The 23,942-nt window shown below is 51.9% G+C and overlaps 2 protein-coding genes across 2 annotated transcripts; one reads left to right on the forward strand and one right to left on the reverse strand.

Annotated features, from left to right (window-relative positions):
- Positions 1-427: 427 nt before the first annotated feature.
- ZIC1 (Zic family member 1) lies at positions 428-3,995 on the reverse strand. The gene is made up of 3 exons (XM_007940195.2): positions 3,014-3,995; positions 1,310-1,473; positions 428-625 (listed from the first exon to the last, which is right to left on the reverse strand). The coding sequence occupies exons 1-3, from the start codon at positions 3,993-3,995 to the stop codon at positions 428-430; spliced, it is 1,344 nt and encodes a 447-aa protein (XP_007938386.1).
- A 4,744-nt stretch (positions 3,996-8,739) lies between these two features.
- On the forward strand, positions 8,740-23,011 carry ZIC4 (Zic family member 4). The gene is made up of 4 exons (XM_042780851.1): positions 8,740-8,757; positions 11,329-11,413; positions 17,355-17,972; positions 22,527-23,011. Exons 1-4 carry the CDS (start codon positions 8,746-8,748, stop codon positions 23,009-23,011), a joined length of 1,200 nt encoding a protein of 399 aa, XP_042636785.1. The 5' UTR covers positions 8,740-8,745.
- Positions 23,012-23,942: the final 931 nt, after the last annotated feature.

Genomic DNA, 23,942 nt, shown 5'->3' on the forward strand with positions numbered 1-23,942 from the left:
AACCGAGATATAACTATGTACAGAATCCAACAGTACAGTTTTAAGCTAATAATTCTGTATTTACAGGAAAGCAAAGAAAAAAAAAAAATAGCCGAAGCCCCAAAGAGCCGGTTCAGATTCCGACGAGAAACTGGCCTTCGGGGTTGGCGGCATTTGGTCAGGCGGCCGCCTTCTCCTCGACCCCCCTCCCGCCCCTTAGCTACAAAGCCTTTGCCAAAAAAAAAGAAAAAGAAAGGAGATTTTTCAAAGGTTTGATGCTTCCTCTTTCTTACTCGGTCCTGGGTCTATTGGAAGGTTTAAAAAAAATAGGATTGTGGGGTCTGTGTGGGGGACTGCTTTGATTCGCAGGGTTCTTTCAGTAATATTTTGCGTGTGTATGTGTGTTCAGTCTATTAAATAGGGTTTGTTCGCTGTGTTGTTTCTGATTTTACACATACCATTCGTTAAAATTGGAAGAGAGCGCGCTGTGACCGGCTGTGTGGTGAACCGCCGAGGAAGAAGGTGACAGGGAGCTGGTGGTCGGGTTGTCTGTGGAGGGAGATACGATGGTGGGCGGCGTGGAGGACTCGTAGCCCGAGCTGGCGGCCGGCGAAGGCTGCGAGCCCTGTGAGGAGGATTCGTGGACCTGCAGGAATAAAGTCGCGTTTTTTACGGAGATAAGGAGCCGGCGCGGCGGCCGCCTGGGCAATGAGGCCTGCGCTCCCCCTCGCCTTCTTCCCCGGAGCTCTAGATCCCCCTGAGCTGCAGGGAGGATCCACCGCGGGATTCGAGGTCGGCTCCTCTGCCTGGGCCTTGCAAAGCCAGTGCTGCGGAAAGGGACTGCGCCAGCGGGACGGGACTGCTCCCGCGGGACTCATAAAAGAAAGAGATCTGGGACCTGAGATGCTGGATCGGAGAACAGAGCCCAGAGTGGTTCCCGCCCGTGGGCCCAGAGCTTCGCGCGCTGACGCGGTTAAGGTGAGCCAGAGCTCCCGGCAGGGCGCAGGAACGCAACTCCGCGGCCCACAGTGGCGACAGCTTCCGCCGCCTCCACCCGCTTCTTCATACCTAGCTCCAAAGTCAATAGCGGCCTCTGCTCGAGTGCGCACTTCTTTTTACTTGTATTTTGAATAGGTGCATTTCGAAGGGCCTGGAGCGCCCCCACCCCCCTTGCCAGTTCCCACCCTCTGTCCCAGCCCCACTCCCCGGAGCTGCGAGGCTGCCTCTGCCAACCCCTGCCACTACCCAGCTGCGGCTTGGCGCCCGACCCCAGCGGGAGAGCAGAGGGAGATCCCGGCTCCACGGAGGCGGGCGAGAGCGCGGCGATTACCTTCATGTGCTTGCGCAACGAGCTGGGGTGCGTGTAGGACTTGTCGCACATCTTGCAGAGATAGGGCTTGTCACTCGTATGCACGTGCATGTGCTTCTTGCGGTCGCTGCTGTTGGCGAAGCGCCGGTCGCAGCCCTCGAACTCGCACTTGAAGGGTTTCTCCCCTAGTGCGAAGGACGAGACAGAAGGGTCTAAGTAGAACAAATCCTGAAGCTTTTTTAAAATTTAAACAAATGAAAAAAATAAAAAGCCAGCGCCCCAGAGTTAGCATTTTGTAAACTCAAACACCCGAGTCCTCCAAACATTCATTGATCTGCAGTGAATTTATAAATAAGCGGTCCAAGGTTACCACTTCGTCAGCTCAAATACTCGGGTCCTCAAAAAATTCATTCATCTGCAGTGAATTTATAAATAATTTAACTATATTTTAACTCCCAGTTCAATTACATCCAGGTTTTATTTTTAGGGTGTTTTAAAATTTTTTTATTTGTTTTTTTAATGTCCCATAACGGCAACGGGTCTGGCTGCTGGTTTTTCTGCCCAGAGCTATACACACGACTTCAGGGGGATTCTACCCAGCTCTCGGTTTCTAATTTTCCGTGTTCGGGAGGATTCTCCCGCTGTTTTGCTCTTCTCTCCTCCCCTTACCCCCCCCCCGCCGCTCCCCACCCTCCTCTTCGCCTCCCCCACCCCACCCCACCCCACCCCCTACACACAAACATTTCACCACGCAATCTGGGCCCAGATCTCCGCGCGGCGAATTCTTCCCTGACTTCGGCGTCAAGCCGAAGCCGGAAGTTCCAAGCGCTGTTCTCAGAAATCACCCGGTCAAACCAGCCTGGGGAATGAGACCGGATTCCCAGTCTTGTAGGCGCTAGGGGCCCAAGATGGCCTGCGAGATGCCAGACCACAGCCTGGAGCTCGCGGTAAACTCCCCACCACCACCACCCCCAACTGTTTCTGAACAGTCTCCCGATGATTTTTAAGGGCCAACGCAGAGATACGATATTTTGAAAGCCGCCGGTTGGAATCTAGTCGAAGAAAAGGACTTTCCCGCCTCCTGCCAACTCCTCCACGCCTCAAGCCCACTCTCCAACTAGTTAGAACTAAAAGTGAGCTCTTTAAATAGTCGTAAACCCCAAAGCTTTCTCGGGCCCTACCTATTTCCCTTTGTTTTCGCTCTCGTTCTCTTTCTGCTTCTGTTTTTGTTTCTTTTTCTGCCCTTCACCCTATCTCCAATTTCCTCAGCGCCTCTTTTGGCAAAGCCCTCTCTGAGGTGTTTAGAAAGGGATGCTGACCGCAGGCAACCGTTTAGCTTTGTCGGCAGGCAGAGCGGCAGGAGACTCCACAGCCGCCCGGAGCCGGCCACCTCACCAGGCTTCGCTAGTACCGAGGGCTCCGCGAAGCCGGGCTCGGCTCCCGGTTCTGCCGGCCTATTTTATCCTTCATTTTCTTAATTTATTGCCTTAAATCCTTCGCGTCCTACTCTCTTTCAGCTCTTTCATAATTTCAAATCCCAGCTAAAAACCAATGCACACTTCGGCTGGCTGGCTGGCTGGCTGGCTGGCTGGCTGCCTACCTGCCTGCCGGGACCTGGTGCTTTTGGAGGCCGCGTTTGTGCGCCTCCGTCGCAGACTTTTGGATTTCCGGCCACAGACATGGGGTGGGGGAGGAGGTTGGGGTCGAGGAAAGCTGTTTTCGTACCTGTGTGCGTCCTTTTGTGGATCTTTAAGTTCTCCGAACGAGCGAAGACCTTGCCGCAGCCAGGGAAGGGGCAAGGGAAGGGCTTCTCGCCCGTGTGCACCCGGATGTGGTTGACCAGTTTGTATTTGGCTTTGAAGGGCTTGCCCTCGCGCGGACACTCCTCCCAGAAGCATATGTGGTTGCTTTGCTCTGGGCCGCCGACGTGCTCCACGGTGACGTGCGTGACCAGCTCATGCATGGTGCTAAAAGTTTTGTTGCACGACTTTTTGGGGTTGGCCAGCTGCTCAGGCTCGATCCACTTGCAGATGAGCTCCTGCTTGATGGGTTGGCGCATGTAGCGGAAAAAGGCGCCAGCGCCGTGGTGCGCAGCCATGTTCACGTTCATGGGCCCATAGCCGTGCAGCTGCGGCGCAGCATAGTGCTCCGAACGCGGGCTGGTCACCTGGCCATACTGCTCTGGCCGTGGGTACATGTCCCCCGAGAAGCCGAGCCTCATCTGCCCGTTGACCACATTGGGCGACGCGTGGCCTGCTGCCTGCTCGTGAAGCCCAGGGAAAAGGAGGTGGCCCGCGGCGTCCGTGTGGCCGTGTGGACCCCCAAAGCCTCCGGCCGAGGCCGCGAACAGGCTGTGCTGCGCGCTGGCTGCCGCTGCCGCGTCGCCAAAGCCCCGATTGCGGAACAGAAAGTCCCGCGTGGAGTTGAAGGCTGCACTCGAATAGGAGCCAACGTGGCCCGGGTGGTGGTGATGGCCGAGGGCCGCCGCAGCCGCGTAGCCGGGCGCCTGAGACGTGAAGGCCGTCTGGCCGGCCGAGGCCAGCTCGTGCGAGCTGGGGTTGAGCTTGAAGGCACCCATGCCGTCGGCGAACGGGTTGATGCCCAGGCCTACGTCGCGCTCCGCCACGTCGCCCGCCGAGTGGTGGCGGGACGCGCCAAAGGTGGTCACGCCGATCGCGGGGTACTGGGGGCCGGCGTCCAGGAGCATCGTGGCTGCTCGGGGCGAGCCCCGACCTCCCCTGCCCCCCCCACCCTCGCCCGCCGAGGAGGGAAAATCGAGAGGAGGAGGAGGAGGAACGGGAGGCGGAGGAAGAGGAGAAAGAAGAGGAGGAGGGAGGAGGAGTCGACCCACCTCGAGAAGTCCTAGCCCGCAGGCAGCGGCGCGGCGTGCCCGGGGGCCCGCCCCGCCAAGCGCGGGGAAGCCGAACAACTGCGGGTGGAGAGCAAGGCGGGCTCCGAAGCCCGCCGCGCAGACCCCACCGGCCGGGCTCTCACTTTCTCGCCGCTCAGTCTCTGCCGAGAGGGCCCCGCGTCAAGGCTGCCCGGGGAAAGGTATGGAGCATCTCAGCCCCCCAAAAAAACTTCCTCCTGGATTTGTGGCATAGAGGAATGTGAGCGCCGGAGCCGCTACTGCTCGCCCTCTCCGCCTCGCGCCGCGCGCCCCTCCTCACTTCTTCTCTACTCTCTCGCCCTTTCTTTTCTCTCTCTGTCTCCTTTATCTCAGGCTCGCCTCCTCGCTCCTTTACTCTCCTTTTTTCCCCTCTATTTTTTGTTTAAAAAAAGAGAGAGAGAGAGCGAGAGAAAGAAAGAAAGAAAAAGCCAAAGAAAAGGCGCAAATCATGCACAATATTGTCTTTTGCGGTTTATCTTCCTGGGGCGAAACTTTCACCTCCTCAGCCGGGCGGTGAGCGCGAGACTGATAGCAGCAATCATTCCTGCAGATAAATGAATTGAAAGGACGACACCGTCCCCCCCTTGATGAATGAGAGCAGGGGGAGGCGTCACGTGCTACCGACGCCGACGCCCATTGGTGCGCCCGTGCTCCCCCCGCCCGCAGCCGCCGCGCCAACTGAGGGCGCGCCGAGGCGCCGCGCACAGCTCATTGGCCCGCCCGCCTCATCAATCCCAGGTATTGTAAAGCGCTTGACATCCCCTTTTGACAAACAGGGCTGCCAGGAGTAGCAACTTTTTTTTTTAGCCAAATTTTTTTCCCTCTTCTCACGGAAATTTTTTTTTTGCCACGATTCCTTTTCTTTCTAGCAGTCTCTCTCTCTCTCTCTCTCTCTCTCTCTCTCTCTCTCTCTCTCTCCTTCCCTCTCTCTCTCTCACTCTCACTCTCTTAGTCTATCTTTTTTTTCCTCCTTGAAACCTGCTTCTCGCTGAGCGATTAGCCACTTCGGGTGTCTCCGGGAGCAGAAGGCGGGGATGAGGCTGGTAAACACAGCTAAGGCACTTCTAGAATGTCCCGATTCAGCAACTTTCTTTTCTTTTTTCTCTCCTTTCTCTCCCTTTAAGGGCAGCAAAGGGGTCTTTTGTTATTTGCTCCTTTTGAAGTTTGGTTCTCTTTAGTCTCATCCCCCTCCTGTTTATAATTTAACATCTCCGGAGCACACGGGCACTCCACTCTCTCTACAAGTGTGATTTCTCAGGGTAACTGGTTGCCTCGATTTTTCTCACTTTTATCAAATCAAGCAGGCCTCCTCTGCCCTCTCCACCCCACTAAAAAAAACAGGTGGATGAGCTCTCCTAACTTTTCAGGTTACTGAGATTTGTTTGTTTTTAATGGCACATTGGAAACATTGTTGCCTGTTTCCTCCTCTCCCCCCCCCACCTTTGAGTTATTTTTCTCTTTTCTCCAATTTCCCTCATCTCCCTCGACTGCCACCGACAACCTCCTCCCTCTGTACCCCTGTTTCCAACTGGGGCCCCATTCATTCAGGTAAAACTGTAAATTTCCCAACGCTCCATTGTTCCTCTGGGCTGCCCAAAGCTCCCTAGAGATCTCCCGAATACTTTTTTGGTATTTAAATCCCCGATAGATAGGACCAATGTAAATTTTGTGACATTCAAACCTTTTCTAGTTCACAAATCAGTCACCCTTGTCACAGTTATTGAAATTCCGCAACTCGCCACACCAGGACGGTGGAAAAAGCGGGCGCGGTCTTTGTTGCCGACCAGGCTTTTGATCGCCAGAGAAAATTTACTTACCTTCAGATGAGTGAGCAGAAAAAGAAATAACACTCCCTTTGATTTAGTTAGGAAAATGCAGACATTTGGATTCAGTGCAAACATACAACACTCGCTTGTTTTCGCGATGCGGCCCTCGATTAACCTGTCTTTGCCAGCGCAAAGTCTATTCAACAACTGCGCGTAGTTGCTTTTTGTCCCGTCCACAAAGAGCCATTGACTATATATTAAAATGATTGTTGAAAGGTAGAGGAGTATGGCACTTAAAAGCAGGGGAAAAAAAAAAAAAAATCCCTGTGACTCAATCAATTAAGCCGAGCAACATTTATGCATTTCAAAAATGCACGCGGATGCGGGGGGTTGAGGCATGAAGGTTGCATTTCTCCGCAGCTCTGTTTAAAACCCAGCAGCCTCGGCCGAGGGTTTAGCCGAGGCGTCTGCATATTCATTAGGTCTAATTATTTTCTAGTAAGGAAAACACAAAAAGCCAAGAGTCGGAATCCTTCAATTTACCCTTTGTTTCTAACTTCATTTGGCTTCTTTGCAGCTGAATCACAGCCCTAAACTCTTTTTTCCCAGACAAAGAAACCTTAAACTCATCCTTTCACAGGCAGCCCGTTAGGAAACTCAACAGTGCCTGGGAGAGAGGAAAATGAAAATGAATACATATATATTTTTTTTTTTTTTTTTTTTTTCCCCATCGCGCGCACGGGCGGAACCTGCTGGAGGAAGGCAGGGCCGGCGTCGGCCGCTACTTGCCTTTCTGTTTTTCTGGTCTTGTCACGAACTAGATTTGTGTTTGGGGCTTGCAAGCTGGGCTACGCTTTCCCTGGGCTCTCCCAGCTCAAAATCCGGCTTTTGTATCCGGGATGGTTTCCTAGTATCTGAAGGGACCTGGGCGAGCATTTGCACTGGTTGTGCTGGGAAATAGAAATTAGAGAAGGGGAAAAAAAAAGATCAGTGCCTCTGTCCTCAGCAACAAGTCAGAGTCCAGTCACCCAGCATTCCCCGCCAACTTTGAATGGGCCCCAGATCGGGGATGGAAGGAAAAGGCTGAGAGTTAAGGGGTGGGTTGTTTGTTTTAACTATTATACACCGTATCTATCTCAGTATAGAAATAGAGATAGATACATGAGCCACTCTAAGTCTTTTTGGCTATGGAAGGGGAAGTTGGATTCTGTTGCATGCTATTGTAAAAACCTCTGCAAGAAGAAGTTTTTCTCTAGATGGTATTCTTCTCTGGCTGGGAAGAACAAATACCAAGCCCACCTCGCCTTGCCTTTCAAGAAAACAAGGGAGGAGGCTGGGGGGGGAGGGTAACTGCTGGGAGGGGGAGGGAAAATAATTCTTCAAAAAAGAAAAGTCAGTCCTCTCCACTCCAGTCCGTGAAAAATCCAACGGGGACGTTGACAAGAGGGTATTTTTAGGAAACGCTTCTAAATATACAAGGTAAGAGTGAATGTGAGAAAAAAAAAAGTTGTGGGTTGTAGAAGTTATCAAGTGGGATTTGCGGCGCTCTCTGCAGGAAACACGAGCGGCTCCAGTTCAAAGCCACATGCACCAACGTGACATATAAGCCATTAAAATATCATCCTGACGGCTCATTTCTGCTTCATCATACATTCCCTAACTGCTTCCCGAAAGCTGGAAAAGGAGAAATGAAGGATGACCGCCTTACTGGAACCACAAAAGAGAGGCTTGGAGGGGTTTGTGGTCCCCCGACAGCCACCCCGAAGTGATGTGCAGAAATGAGGCGATCCTGGCAACAGGTGGAACGAGGTAAGTGCATGAGTCCAGGGGGCAAACAGCTGGGACCCCATACCCCTAACGGCTGCAGAACAAGCGCCCTTACGGGGGCTGTTGGCACCCAAACCTCACTGGGGAAGGAGGCCCAGCAAGACTTTCTCTCTTTCCCCTCCCCCATAAGCCCCCCAATCGAAGTGCATGCCCCACCCCACCCCTGACACCGAGGGGAGGAGGGGTCCCTTCTGCAGAGGACCAACACTGGTGATGGGTCCATGCCTTCTCAGGAATAGGGGAAAGGTCACAAATGGGGTTCACATTGGCAAAGGGACCAAAAGCAGCTTGTTGTCCCCTTGTCTTCCCTTCCCTCCTTGTCAATGACCTAGGTGCTGGGCACAAAATGGGGATTCGTCGGTCCAGATCTGCACTTACTCCAAATGAGAGGGGCCCGAGCCGGGAGGGGGCCCCTCAGGCAGCTTCTCCTCCCTGCCCCCATCAGGATGGTGCTAGGTGCTCGACTTCCCCTCCCCAGGGTCTATGGAGCCAGCTTAGCAGGCCCGGCTGGCAGCAAGACGATGGAACTTCGTCCCAACGTGACAGCGGATGCCGGTTGGGTCAGCGCCGGGAGAGGCTCCTAGCCCTCACGCCATCCTGGTCCCGCCTCAGGACCCTGACCCCCCTGGAATCTGTTCACTGCACGCATCCCGCCCGCGGGTTCGAGACTTGCCTTTCTTTCTCGAGGATGAGAACGAGGATGAGAACGAAGCCTGAGGCTCACTCCCTGGGGAGCAGGCCGCAGCGTCAGCAGCCTCAGACTCTAGGCACATAGGGAGAGTGGAAATTAGGGGCGAAAAAAGGCGGGAACATAGTCGGACTGTGACAGAAATCCAGCTGTCTCAAAGGCTTGACCGGAAAGTTTGGGGTTGACAGTGGCCCATGGGGACAGTTGAGAGCCAGCTTTGTGTTAGGAATGGAGACAGGGTGTTGGAGAGCTGCCCTCCAGCCAGCCTGCCTGCAGGAAACTCCCTATGGATTCCGAGGTCATATTTCTCCCCCTTTCCGACAGTATTGGCCTCTCGGCGACCCGCGCTACTGCCACATCTTCGTTTCCTCCATCCCCGATGCCTGCAGGTTGCGGTGGTAGTGGAGGGCGTCAAAGGGAGAGTTAAATGCCTAGACTGAGCATCCGAAGGTCGCCCAGCCTCCAGCCCTAAGCTGGGAGAACGAGGTACTGGATGAGGGACCAGGAGACTGAGGAAACGCACAACCTAGCTTCAAGCCTTAAATTCCTGAAGGTTGAGGGCTTGGGAGAAAGTAGCTAGGGTTCTACTCCTGCTCAGGGTCTCCCAGCCAGTGTGCAGCGGCCCCTGCTCTGCGCTACACCCAGGCGGAGCAGTGGCCGAGAGGCGGCCATGCCTTTGCGACGCCGGCTGGCGAGTTCATCTGTGGGGAGCAGCATTGAAAGCTGGGGCTTGAAGTTTCGGCACGGAAAGCAGGCTGACAGTGACCTCTGACCTTGGCCAGGCCTGCTCAGGCTAGAATGGCCTCACACCCTGCGGCCTCGGCTTTCTCCGCAAAGAAAAACGGTGCCTTTTGCATGTACCCACCGCCCCTGCTTCTTTGCTCTCACCCTGCACAATTAATCACTGGGTCTCACTGGCACCCTTTTCTCTTCCCAAGGTGCGGGGAGAAAAGCAGATCTCGATGAGTCGCCAGGCTGCACTCCCCCAGTGGTGATTCAGTAGCTCCAGGGTAGTGTGAGGAAACCGTCTGGAGCAAGCGAGCGTGGTAAACCAAGCCAACCTTGTGGAAGGCCTTCTACACCAGATCCTGGTGGGGACTTCAAGACTAGGGCCCAGGGACTGTCCCCACATTTACTTACCCCTCCATCAGTGAGGTGACTGGCTTGCTAAGTGATGTCAGAGTTTGAACAAAGGAGATATTTTCTCTGGTCCCCCACAGGCCTGGTGATGAAGATGCCTACTATGGAGAGTAAATTAAGGTCCCTTGCCTGCCCTAATTTGGCCTCTGCAAAGTTTTCTCCTATGCTTGTGTGTTTGTAATAGGCAAAGGGCTGGAGACAGAAGTGACCAGGCCTCTTAGAGATGGGGCTGGGGTAGCATTGTAGGTGGACACTAGGAAACCTCACACCCATTTCCCTTGGAAGCAAAAAGATAAAATTCTATTAGCTCCAACCAACCAGGACTTTTCCCGTGCCAGACATCCCGCCATGAGGACATTTCAGAGTGAAGACGCCCAGCATGCGCCCTTCTGTAGGAATGCAAAACTGGGCCTCCTTTCTTTCCTGATTTGTACAGGAAGGATTTTATTACCTTTGAGGAAGGATGCCTTTTGGTTAGAAAGAACTGGAAATAAATAAAACCCTCTGGGAAAAGGTGAGTCTGCCCCCACTCCTGAGGCTTGAACCTAGTAAGGAAGGGAGAGAGAAGGGTGAAAAGAGCCAAGCTAGTTCAAATGTGGGCTGAAGACCTGGGGGGGGGGGGGCGTATTCTTTAAGCACAGAGAATTGGAAACCCTTTGAGATAGCAGAGTCCCACTTTGATTTGGCCTGTGGTTCAACAAGTTAAACAATTGCTTGTTCTGTTGGCTTGAGTGTCAAGACAAGCAGACATCCTCATTGACAAGAGGGCTTGCTGTGTTTGTCCAGCCTGAGACCTTTTCAATGACTGTTTGTCTTTCTAGGCCAAATTGAGTGTTGGGGGCTCGGTGGATGGTCTCTGTTCATCTGCTCAACTGCCTCGAGCCTTGCTGACAGAGGCAGAAGTCCCCAGGATGGTTTTAAAGCCTGGCTTTAAAATGACCAAAGACTTGGTAGCTCTAGCCACAGGGTCAATTTGAAAATGAGCACTTATAGTTTAGGAGAATATTACTTCTGACCTTCTCAACTAATATATGGTGATAACCAGAGTCCAATAATCAAATTTATACCTCCTTTTCTAATCTGGTTGAATTTTATTATATTATTAACTGTGAAAAATCAACTAGTGATGATTCCAAAATGGGTGCGTGGGTGAGGGGGAAGGGCTATATGGCACTAAAGGATTTTGTATCACCACAGGGTAGACAGGGACTCTGCAAAGCTTCAGAGAATTTCTTCTCAGTCCAGCACTTATAACTCACTTTTAACAGCTAGCCTTTTTCTTGTTTGGTTTTGTTGTTTAACCTCCTAGAAGACAGCAGTTCCTTCCCCTTTTAAATCCCATTCAACTCAAGTAATAATTAAAAAAAAAATTAAGGAGGCTTCTCATAGAATAAATTCAAATTGAGATTTTTGAACATTGCCTAGAAAGAGGTTAATTACACTTGGAAGGTAAAACCACAAAAATAATTTCAGGCAAAAGCCTAGGTGTGAAATTATGATTTTTATTATTTTTTTTCACCAAGGAAATATTGCTTTGTAACAAATACAGGCATTTCCCAGCAGAGTCCTTACCTTCAGCTTCCAAATTTGAAAATGGTCAATGAAACCTGAAAGACTTTCTTCAAACCACCATCATTTTCAGTCATACACTCAACTCACAGGATCTTGCCGTAGAATGAAGTATCGAAATTGTTTGACTAGTTACTGTCCTCTTTTTCTTCCCAAACAGGCTCAACATCAGAAAATGAGATACAAGTCTTCCTTGGTGATGAGGAAACGATTACGGCTTTACCGAAACACTCTGAAAGACTCAAGTAAGTTAAGGTCCTCCTCTTTGAATATTGGTTTGCTGAAGTTTCTTTTCTGGTTTCTTTCTTTTTCTGAGTAAGGAGTTTTGTCTTTTATTTTTTGCTTATGTCAGGTTATGCATTTGGAGTATTTCTTGAGTTAGGTGTAACTTAGAGCAACACCTTGCTGTTGGATGCATATGCACACAAATCAGCAACACAACATCCCACCAGCAGCCGGCTAATCCCCTTCAATGCCTACTCATCTGGATGGTCTAGAATTAATATTTGACGACTCTCTCACTGAAACCACCACCCCTGACCTCTGCAGCTCCACTGTCACATTATTCTATGACATATTCATCTTGAATTCATTTCCGGACGATTTGATCGGAATGAGGTTTGACATGTATTGGCTTCCATGAAAGGAGCAGACTTTGATCTTGGTGATGGAGTTTACATGATCTGCATCATCTTTACCAGGGACACCAGCCTTCTGCAATGTGGTGGTGATGACGATCCCACAATGTGGTGTCTGAACAGGGAGTGAGTGACAGCTGCTCTGTCAGGAATACCTTCATTGTGAAGAATTTAATTTAATATTCCATTTAGAATAAGCATATGATTTAGGGTTGGGTGTTTTCCCTTCCAGGCTTCTAGTTTCCTTTATTTCAACACCACCAGCTGACAGTTGCCTCCAAAGATGTTCCATTGATGGTAGGCAAAGCAACCCTTTTAACAAAAGTTAAATGGACAACTCAGGAAGTGTCTCTCTTTTATTATTTTGAGATGATTTGATGGCAGAAGTGTTTAGAGGGATGTGGTTGTTATGTAAATTCAGTTGTTTTGATTCCTTAATGATGTTCTGGAAGATCCTTTAGCCATATTTCTTGATCTTTTGTCAAAAGACATTTCCCAGAACCCTTGCTTGGAAATTAAATTCTAGCCAAGTGTATATTCTTCCATACTCAGTTCCATCAATAACAAAGATTAAAGCCCAAACTTTCATAGTAGATGGGAAGAATATTCTCCCTTTTCTTCAAAATCCTGATAGATCTCATTCCTTTGTACAATTTGGGATTGGATGTACAGGCTCCTGGAGCTTAAGTTATTTCTTTTCATAAGAGAAGAGACAACCTCCCACTGCAGGAATTTTGAAGTTTGTCTGTGAATAGCCTAGGAAGAGATTTGTCCTTGTTTTGGGTGGTAACCTGGCCAGAAAACTAGAAAGAAAGAGCTCAGCAAGTGACTGCATTTCCAGATGCAGAACATTCAGACAACTGGTTCAGAAGGCTTGTGGTTGGCCAAGCTTTCTGCACTGGCCCTCAGCATCTGGCACCATGCTCTGAGCACAATCTGCAACAAATAATCATCATTGAGCTTTGCTTAAAAGATCAAAATTGGACAATAGCCTAGCTGTTGATCTCATATCTCCTCCAATTCTTTTCTTTCCCAAGGAGAAAGAGCAGATAGTCCTCCATTTGAGCCAATGATGTGAGGAGCTCTGGCAGATGGTAGGGCCAGCAAATTTCTACATAGTAGATTGGAAGGTCACTTTAGTGGGCTGACTAGAACAAGCAATGGTAGGTGGGGCTTGATTCTAGTCACTGGTTTGAAAAGACTTCTGGGCAAAGAGATGTGGCAGGGTTAAGACAGGTGACAGTGTTTTGCCATTGATAGTGGAATATGCTCTAAACAGGCTCCCATGAAAGCCCCCCAGTTCTTCTTCTTGACATCTTCCTGAGATCCCTGAGCAAAAAAGTGAACTCAGTGATGCCTTAACCCCAGGCATTGTCAGGAAAAAATATTTCAAAGCTTTTGGTGTTGAGAAAACTTTCTTAAAGAAAAATTCTTAGAAACACTGAGGACACAACCATTCCTCAGCCTGCCCAATTGAAGAGCTTCTGAAACCTGGGCTCCTTTCTCCTTGGGCACAGGAAGACCCAAATAGAAGGTAAACTATGCCTCCCTGATTCAATACTCCACCTGTCATCTGTGGTTAGCTGGATAGTGCTTTGGGCTTATTTCAGAAATATGCCTTGAAGACCCATATGCAATTCGCAAAGTTTCCTGTCTGTAAGTATTAGTAGTAAGGAGGGGTATTTTTTTCTCTCTGTATGGCTGCCCCTAAGGAAGTGTTCCCCTGTGAGAATGCCTATATTTAGCCAACCAAGGTATAGACTATGTGGCTCCAAGGAGCTTGCAAGGATCAGGCAACCTCAGTGACCTGCAGGTCAACTGATCCCTGGCTACTCAAGAAGCACTTACCCAGGATGGGTCCAGATGTTTTCAGCAGTCCTAGAGAAGACTGCATCTGGGAAAGAGCTCCATGGGGCCAGACTACTGCTGGTGATTTTGGCTGAATCAGATGTGTCTGCCCTTGCACTGCTGGCACAAAAGCCATACACATGTTCAAAGATTTTCAAGGGCAAAGTAGTAGCAGAGGGTGTATACTAACAGTCTATGTATATAAATCCTCTACTTAACCCTGTAGGCCATGGAATCAAATAGAATTTGGTCAGTGAACTTGGATGAGAAAAATAATATCTTTATTTTCACTCCCTACAAACTAAAAGTTAGTTTTGTGTGTGTGTGTGTGTGTGTGTGTGTTTCTTCTTTTTCTATTGTGAATGTGGGCAACACACCATGGGACTCTCAGGAGCTCACAGATTTCATCAGTCTTCCAAAGAATTTCATAGCCTAAAATGTGTTAAGTACCCCAGTCTTTACTGTAATTCAAGCTCAAGATGTCAGAGAGGGTATTACAGTGTATATATTAGGGGATCAGTTTCAGTGCAAACCATTCTTATTCAAAACTAAAGCTGACAGTGGATTTAACAAACATCCTGAGCAGATGATTGGTTTTAGATTAACTATGTTTAGGTGGCAGAGAGAATGTTTTAATTGCTGGACTACTGCACTTAGGCCCAAATGCCACAAGGAATGTTGACTAAGCTTGTTGTTGAGGGCAGGGTAGGAGAAAGACCTGGGCAAGGCATCCCAGGAGGAACCTGTTGGTATTCTGCTTTGGGGTTTTTGTTTTTGGGGTTTCTGTTGTTGTTGAGCTCTCCATGAGTTCAGCCCAGAATCACCTAGATAACTGCATCATTCAACAGACATCTGCACTGGAGGCAGCCTTGAAACCACTCACTGAGATGTGAGAACACATCACTAGAGTTTAAGTCCAGGAGCACCTGGTAAAAGAGAAAACAAGACGGAAGATCAGAGAAGGGCTAAGGGAGAATCCCCCAGGAAAGTGAGGAAGTGAGGGAGGGTGAAAGCCAGAAAAGGAGAAAAACACTTTTAAGTTTAGTCTGCAAACTACTGTGTGGAAGTCCCTGGTTTTATGAGCAGAAGGGATCTGGCTGTCAAAAGCTCTCGTTGGACTTTTTTTTTTTTTTTCTTTTTCTAATGTTAAGGCGCACCTATTGGTAGTAGCCTAAGCTCTTCCGGCCTGAGGAGCAGAAAGAGCTAGACTTGTCTGTCAAAGCTGAGGGAAGTTATTGTGGGAGTTAATTCCTAGCTTAAGTGCTACACGGAGAGAGTCCAAGCAAGGGACAATGCATTTAGTGAAGATGGTCTCAAAGAATCTGCCAACCATTATGAATAAGTTAATTATTTTTTTAAAAAATATTTAATTCTTTATCTACTGACCAGGAGATGTATAAGAATAGTCTTTAGTCCTGGAGATGAGTGGGGCAGCTCAATCAACTGTAAGCCAGTATTTTGTGATATCTTCAAACTTCTCGCCTTAGCTGATGAGGTACCGGCCTTTTACTTAATCCTTAAAACGTCTCTTAAAAATCCAAGCCCTTCTCTGAGGACACTGTCTACCGCAGCCAGGGAGTCAGAGAGTCGCGAGCACTTGGGCCAATATTTTCAACTACAGCGAATAAGGCAGAGGCCTAGGCCAGCAGCCCTTTAAACCTCAGAACCGCGTAGCTGTTTGTCGGCACAAAGGACACTCCGCCTATTTACGCCACACTCCGCTGGGCTGGAACTGAAGTTTTTTCGATTGCCAGCCCGCCCACCACAACCTTGGCGCCTGCAGCCCATTAGAGCGTTCCGCGGGAGGAGGCCCTGCGACCCCAGGCCCTCTTAGAGCTTGGGCTGGAAAAAGTGGCGTCCACTCTTTAGAAAGCCCTCAAAGCAAGCGAGGAGGGAGGCAGAACTCAGCCCAGAAGCAACAAGTGGAGGGAGCTGAGAGTGGAAGTACCCCCAATCCACTTTCCCAGAGACTCTGTCCGGCTGCAGGATACTGAGCTGAGGACCCCAGATAGGCAAAGACCTGTTCTTCCTTGCTGAGTTTCCCTGGTCTTTGTTTCTATGGCCGCTCGACCCGCAAGTCGGTGGGGTTGGTATGGGGAGGGTTCTCAACTCTTCGCTGGAAGACTTAGGGTGGGTTCGAAGCCAGTTTCTCCTAAGTCACCGCAAGCATGCGCTCACTTTTGACTCTGGCCTGGGCCGGATTCTTGGGTTCCCACATCTCAGAGCAAGAACCGCATCAGGGAGGATGGGCCAGTGAGGCTAAAAAGGAGACTAGAGTAGGGAGGAGGAGCAAGGGATAGGGAGGAAAGAAGAAAGGACCAAAGTAGGAAGGCAAAGTGTGATTGCGGAAGTGAGGGAAGGAGAGAGAGAAAGAGAACGGGAAAGGCAGAGAAAATAAACTTAATTTCCAAGGCCGCTAGTCCAAGAGTTCCTACTTCTCCCTAGGCTGTGGAAGCCTAGGAAGCAGCGTCTTCCCCTCCCACGCTCCGGGCAGGCCCCTCCTCCCCGCTCCTGGGACAAACTGCCCAGCAAGCCGTCAACACCGCGCGCCGGGTGCTGCCCATCGGCCGGCAAGGCAAAGTGTCCTGTCTGCCCTTGGGATTTGACTCTTGGCGCAACACCTCTCCCTGCCCTCCAAAGTCGTGGGGAATTGCAGACATACTCCAGCCCTGCTCACTTCCAGGACCCACAGGTTGAAGCTGACCCACCCAGCTTTGGGGAGAGAAGGGGGAGGAGGCAGAGAGAGAGAAAGAGGATCCATGCCCGGGTCAGAGCGCATGAGCAGTACAAATGTGAGAAGGGGTGCGTGTGTGTGTGTGTGTGTGTGTGTGTGTGTCCCCGCGTGCGGCGAGACCTGTCATCGCTGACGTCGGGCCCGGCCGCGGGCCAATGGGCAACCTGGGCGATTGTTCCTCTCCGCGGGCCGCGACCAAGGCCCAGAATCCCTATTCACTCCCTCTTCTCCCTCCTGCGCCCCGCTGCTGCCTCTGTAGCGTAAGAGATTTCACGTAGGCATTAAAGACCCAGAAAGGAGGGGGGAAAGCCAAAATCCAAAACTTGAGGGGAAAAAAAAAAACTTTGCAGAAGTTTTTGTGGTTTTTCTTCCCCCTCCCCGCTGTCAGGTGACGGTGGCGTGAGCAGCCTGGCACCGGGAGCTCTGGGGAGCCCAGGCTGGGATGCAGCAGGCCGCCCTCTCCCAGCCAAGCCGGGAGCCGAAATTAGTATATATGGCTGGGGCGCTTCAGCACCACCACCACTTCCAACACCTCCATTATCGCCACTTCCATCACCTCCATTCCCCTGCAGGGCGCCGCGACCCCGAGCGCCCCGGGGAGCTGGCAGAGGAAACGCGCCAGGGGCGCAGACTGGACCCTTTTGGAGCAGAACCCCGAGGCCCCCAGCACCTCCCAGACCCAGCGCTACGCACCCCACTGCCCTTTTCTCCTATACTTCACCACCTTTCCTCTGCAGCTCATGGGGCTGCAGAAGGCTCAACAGAACAGTTGCCTGGCGGGTCCGCCGGGGAGGCGCTTGGTCACGCGCTGTCCATTTGGTTCGTTGCCGCCGCTGTCCGGCTCCGGATTCTGGCGCTGACAGCAAAGGCCGCGGTGCGGCTAGGCTGGGCCTGCCCCCCGGGGCCGGGTGGAGAGAGCAGCCCAAGCCACCCTGTTCTCACGCGCGCTATTTGTCTCGACAACAGGTAGCAGCTCCGGACACCATGGCCCCCAACTCGCCGCCGTCGCCAGCCCCTCAGTGTTCCCGAGTCTCCATGAGCAGCCTCCCCGGATCTCCCCCAGCAGTCCTTTGAATGGACTCCTACGTCTGGGGCTCCCTGGAGACATGTACGCGAGGCCCGAGCCCTTCACGCCGGGACCCGCAGCCCGCAACGACGCCCTGGTAGCTGCAGCCGCCTTGCACGGCTATGGGGGCATGAACCTGACCGTGAACCTCGCGGCGCCCCACGGCCCCGGCGCTTTCTTCCGCTACATGCGCCAGCCCATCAAACAGGAGCTCATCTGCAAGTGGCTGGCGGCCGACCGCCCCGCGCCCCCTTGTCTCTGCTCCAAAACTTTCAGCACCATGCACGAGCTGGTCACACACGTCACCGTGGAGCACGTCGGCGGCCCGGAGCAGGCCAACCACATCTGCTTCTGGGAGGAGTGTCCGCGCCAGGGCAAGCCCTTCAAAGCCAAATACAAACTTGTAAATCACATCCGCGTGCACACGGGCGAGAAACCCTTCCCTTGTCCTTTCCCGGGGTGTGGGAAGGTCTTTGCTAGATCAGAAAATCTCAAAATACACAAACGAACCCACACAGGTCAGTATTCGGCACTGTCTGTCTTGTGCGGACCCTCTCGGGAAGCAGGCGGCCTCTTCGGGCCCTCGGGGCTGGATTTTCCTAAATCCAAACCGGGTGGGGGTATTTTGCTTAGTTACCCAGCGCCAAGGCCATAAAATATTAATTATGCATTTCTATTCTTAGAATCCCAGAAGTTTCCGGAGGCTGTGCGTGGGGAGGGTTGCACGGGATTTCTATTCTGGGGGATGAGGATGAACGTGACTGTGTCCTTGTGTATGCAAACGTGTGCTCCCTGATCACAGGGCTTGATTTAAGGCGTAGGAACATTGTTACCTAACTTTTCTGGTCCCTTTAGAATAGCGGCTGCAGCTACCAGGGTGTCGTTGCCAGCTGCGGGCAAGCTGATGGCCACCTGGACCGCATAGTCATCAGCTACTTGGTGCTTTATTTTGGATTAAGGTATCTGATGGGCTCAATTTGGCCCTGTTTTGGAGCCGTGGTAGCCCCGCACATGGGACGTTTGGAGAAACCTTTTTGTCATAGCAGAGACCCAACGGGACCCATCCGCCTTAAATGTCATTTACCGAGCTGTTAAATGAAATGGGGACATGTGTCAACCACATCTGTTATTTCTAGTTAGCAAAGAGAAAAGGAGCCTAGCTCAAGAGCCTACAAAGTTGAACTCCTCCGGCCAAAAGCGTCTCTAATTAATGCAATTGCAAGGAGAAAGTTTTCACACTTCTCAGAAAGAGCCTGTGAGGTTACATTAATTAGTTTTGCAGACGATGTTTGTACTCTTCTTACCTAGGGATGTCTTGTTCCCTTCCCCCAAGTTTAAGAAGTCAACATCTTCTCTACTCCCTTACTTTAGAGATGGGGGAGAAGGACTCGTGTGGAGACCAGAAGATAAAATAAGTCCAACTGCCCCCCTTATCCTAATCCACAGCGCCCTGCCTTACTCACTTCCATTCTTTCTGGAAATAGCATCAATTTTTAAACCAAAGAACGCCCCAGGCTGGCACTGCCCGAGAAAGAAGCTTGATAAATACCACCTCCGCCCCCAAACCCTGCTAACTCAGGGACACTTTGGCACAAGCGAAGGCTCTCGGAGCAAAGTCTACGTAGAGTCTTACTTTCTTTCATAGAGCATCTGGAAAATGCACTGTTTTCCCGAGCTCCTTCCGCCCCCCTCCACCCTCTTGCCAGAGTTTTATCTAAATGGGGGAAAAGTGGGACCCTGATCCTAATCCGCAGGCCCACTACTCCAGGAGTCGGCGGCTGGCACCGAGAAGACAGACGCACAGCCCTGAGCTGGAGAAGGAACTCATCTTAATGACAGGGAGGTTTCAAACAAACAAACTTTTACTGCTCTTTGTCGGCCCACTGTTTGAAGTCTGTGAAGCAGAAAATGATTAAATTCTTAGAAAATCGACCTACAGCAGAGAAGCAAGTTCAGTGCGCCGGGGCTGGCTCAGGTTTGCGTCTATTCAGGACAGGATTCTAAGTGCGTCCTTCCACTGGAGGTCCTGATTCATTATTTAAAAAAAAAACAGAGCCTCGCCTGCTCTGAAGTTTCGCACAACCACCACCGCCCTCCCCTAGTAATGAAAAGGGGGGGGGGAGAGAACTCCAACAAAATGTTTCTCAAATGGCAATAGACCTCGCTACAAATTATTCATGAAGACAGTTCTCAATTCAACAGGAAAATAATTGCCTTTTCAAATATTAATGGCGTTTCATTTCCTCGAGTCGCGGAAGCGGCAAATAGAAGCTGATTTCTTAGAAGCTGAGATTCTCCCAGATCTGAATCCCGGGCCTGGCTTCGGAGGCAGCTGTCCCAGGGCCGCGCCGATAGGTTTCGGTTTGTGGCGATCGCTGAGAGCGCGGAACAATGGTGCCGCTGCAAGTGAGGCGCGGGCCAGCCGCCGCTCTCTGCCCGCACCCCGCGGCCCGGCGCGCCTCCCTGAACCCCCTGGTTGGGCCTCGCTGCATCTTCACTGGCGGTGGATAGAGAGAGACAGGACTGGGGATCTGTGTGAAAGGAGAAAAGACCGAGTCGGGGCGGTTGCACCCGGACAACCTAGCCCAGCCACAAGTGCAAGAAAATGGCGCTGGCCAAGCTGTCCCGACGCTTGCGAACTTTGTCTGGCGGGCAAGGCGCGGGGCCAGGGAGGAAGCCTCTCACGGCTGCTGAGACTGGGAGAAGACTCTGGCAGGAGACTCCGGACCTTTCAAGGCGCAGTCCCAGGCCCAGGCCATCCCAGGAGGGCTGCAGGGGCCTGGCCCAACCCTGCCTCTCCACATCTACCTCCCCACCCAGGGCGCAGTGCCTGGGCCGCGGGGGGCGGGGTGTGGAGGCGGGGTGCCGCGGATTGGGGGTTGGGGTGGGGAGGGATGTTAGACACCGAGACCAAGGCGCCTCCTGCAGCTCAGGAGAGGCCGGGAGAGAGCCAGGGAAAGGTCTCACCTGCCTCCCAGGGGCCTCGGAAATTCCAGGCTGCCCGTATCTCTTCTGTGCCCTGCTTTTGTCGCCTTTGCTCCTCGCCTGGAGCGAAATCGTTGTTTTTCTTTTACATGGATGTCTAACGAGGCGCTCCAAAGATGGGATTAATGTGTGGCGGGATTTTTTTTTTTTTTTTTTTTTTTAAATTTTTTTTTTTTCAAAATTGACCAAATGCTATGCTATGATCCAGAAGAACTGGAATGAGGGTTCCTGCCATTCGATATATCTTTCATACATTTTTTCATTTTTTTTTTTTTTTTTTTTTTAAGAAGAGATGTCAACCTCAATTTCCATTCCTCTTATTTTCTCAGCAAAACCTTATTTTCTTTTGCAGGTTCTGAATTGCATTGTGTGTGTGTGAGAGAGAGAGAGAGTTTAGAAAGACGGGGGGAAGAAAAGTTTTGATGTTGCAGATGCTGGCAGGGATCAAAAAGGAGAAAATTAGAAGTAAGGGACATAGATGTATTCTGCATCTTTCTCCTGCTGTCCCGAAAAAAAAAATGGCAGATGCGAGCACCTTACAGAGGGCCCAGTACACCAACAATACCGCTGCTGAGTAAGAACGCCGGGTCGGCCGGTGCCTGAGTCCAGGGCTCACACTCTGCTGCCCAAGCGGTGGTGCGGGTTGTGGACAAACTCCAGCTCAGCCCGGGCCTCACGGCGGCTCGGTAACAGAGGCTTTGTTTGGCCACTGGCGTCCAAATCCGCCCCAAAGCTCCCGGCTTTCCAGGAAGCGGCAAGAGAAGCGACCACAAAAGCAACGAGCTCCGGTCAGGCATCTCTTCCTTTTAGCCAGATGCTCCGTAGCTGTTTCTTCAACGCCGGGGGCCCGGCGACATGCATTTGTTTAAAGCGCCCAGACACCTCCTTCCCCTACCCGCAAAATCTGCAGCTCCGGAGCAACCTGGGCTTCCCAGTTTCCCGGGTCCTTTCCCTCTCTCCGCGCCAGCGAACCTAGCTGGTGGCAAGTGTCCTGCTGTGGTGTCTGTCCTCTGCCAATATCTATCCACCCTAACGTGCACTCGCGCCTTCCCTCGGTCCTACAAGGCATCGCAGCCACGGATCCAAGCCCCTCGCGAGCGGACCTAGCACGGCTGCCGGCTTGCCTTCTTGTCTGTAGAGCCAGAGCCTGGCCTGACCTCAGTCCCCGCGTACGTCCAGAATCCGCCACCTTCAAAGGCGTGATTATGGGGGCGGCCAGTGCGGGGTTGGCCCCTTGGCTTGGGCTTGCGAGGCGGGAGAGTCAGGCAGGGGTGGTCTGGGGATGCCGCGCGACCTCGCACACTCGGCTGAGGCAGTGTAATAAAATATTATTGCCGGAGCGTGTATCTGGAGGAATCTGGGATACTTTAGGCAAGATTTGAAGAATGTTGCTAAATGTTTATCCTCAGGGGGTAGAAGGAAAGGGGGAGGGGGCTCCATTTTCCGTAAAACTCGTCTCTGAAGTGAATCATTGCTCTGGATACCTTTCCCTGCAGCACGAATCCACATTATGCACACGTCGTGTGCATCGGCTGCACATTCTTAAATTATTCCTCCTTCTTGGCGTTTGCACAAAACCCACTTTAGGAAGCAATTTTGGGCGAGATGCGGTGTGTGCGGGGGTGGAAGGCGGGGGTGAGGGTGGGGGAGGGAACGGAGACGTTTATCTGAACCAGCAACTTTAAACCCAGCAGTTGCAAGCTCGTCAGGCAACTCTATTCTCCGGACAGAGGTGCTTCTGGCTCTGCGTCTGGACGATTTGGAGAAAAGCAACCTGGGAGAATTAGGATTCTCGAGCTTGGAAACTCAACTAAAATGGAGTCACCATCGCTCCTCCTCCATACCTTCTCCCCTAGGCCCAGTCGGGAGAGTAGGAGGGGTGATGGTGTGAGGGTGGGGTCGCGCAGGGGGCGTACTGTGCGCCGGGAAGGAGGTGCCGGACCTGGGGCGCACAGGAAAGGGATTCGTATTTATGAAAATCTTTTGCGGTTGCGTTTTAGAAAATGGGGGAGGAATGAGGGTGTGGAAGCAAAGGCTAGCCGGGGCTGGGTCCAGGCGCACTAACGTCTCTGCGTTGCCTCCGCCAGGGGAGAAGCCCTTCAGGTGCGAGTTCGAGGGCTGCGAGCGGCGCTTCGCCAACAGCAGCGACCGCAAGAAGCACTCGCACGTGCACACGAGCGACAAGCCATACACGTGCAAGGTGCGCGGTTGCGACAAGTGCTACACGCACCCCAGCTCGCTCCGCAAGCACATGAAGGTGCATGGGCGCTCGCCGCCGCCGCCCAACTCAGGCTACGACTCGGCCACGCCATCCGCCCTCGTGTCGCCCTCTACGGACTGTGGCCGCGAGCCCCCGGTGGCTTCCTCAGCGGCGGTGGCGGCGCGTAGCGCCGACTTGAGCGAATGGTACGTGTGTCAGGGCGCGGGCCCCACCGCCGCCGCCCCCGCCGCTCCCCCCAGTCCCGCGCCATCACCTGGCCCTGCCGCTGCTACCTACAGTCTTAGGGCTGCTGCTGTGGTTAGTGCTTCGGTGTACACCGACTGCAAGTGTAGGCCTTGTTATGAGGCTTGAAGAGGGAGAGAGAGAGGAAAGAAGGCAGAAAGGAAGGGAGGGAGGGAGGGATGTAGACCACCGGTATTAACTACCTTATAAAGCTCAAATAATGTGCTGGTATAATATTAATTATTTTAAAATATGAACATGGTCCTTATAATTATTCTTCAAACACATCCACTCAAGCCCACGTCCCACACACAACAGGCCAGGACTGCCTGAGTAGCGTGAAACCAGTGTCAGCCGTACAGAGAGGAGAGAAAGAGACAGTTAAAGGGAATAAAAAGAACATATTCTGAGAATTTATGCACAATCTTGGCAAGTACAGGCGGCAAAAGTAGGGTCACAAAGTCCCCTTGTGGTTCACAGAACGGACAGTGATTTCCTATAAGCCTGGGCCGCTCAGATGACCACCCCCACCCCCTTCCCAGCTCCCTTTGCTCTCCCACCCCTCACCCCCGCCCAGCCATCCCCCCCCCTCAAAATTCTGAGGGAAGGTGGCAGAAGGAATTCCAACGCCATTTTCTTGTCCCCCATTTCCTTCCTTTTTTGCTCCTCTCCATTTTCCCCTTCCCTAGCTATCGTTGAAACGAAAATACACGAAGCCCAGATCCCAAGTATTCCCTCCATTGACTTCTGTAAAAGAGATAAGTCTCATGGATTTCTGCCCTCTGTCCCTTAGGTCACATGCTCCCCTTCTCCAGGATCAACCTGGGGGGACGCGGACACACACACACACACACACACACACACGCACGCACGTCTGTCTGCCTGTCTGTCCACAGGCGCCACACACTTTATACATTTGGGGTAGTAGGGGATGAGTCCACCACAAAAGGAAATACAAACAAAGAGAGAAAGGAACTTCAGATGCAACACTGCGAGGCCACTATCGACCAATCACCCCCTGCCCACGCCCCACCCCTGCTGATGGGCTGCCTGTGGAATC

Source organism: Orycteropus afer, unplaced genomic scaffold, assembly GCF_000298275.1.
Source record: "Orycteropus afer afer isolate SDZICR_OR568_19922 unplaced genomic scaffold, OryAfe1.0 scaffold00066, whole genome shotgun sequence".
Classification (NCBI taxonomy): domain Eukaryota; kingdom Metazoa; phylum Chordata; class Mammalia; order Tubulidentata; family Orycteropodidae; genus Orycteropus; species Orycteropus afer.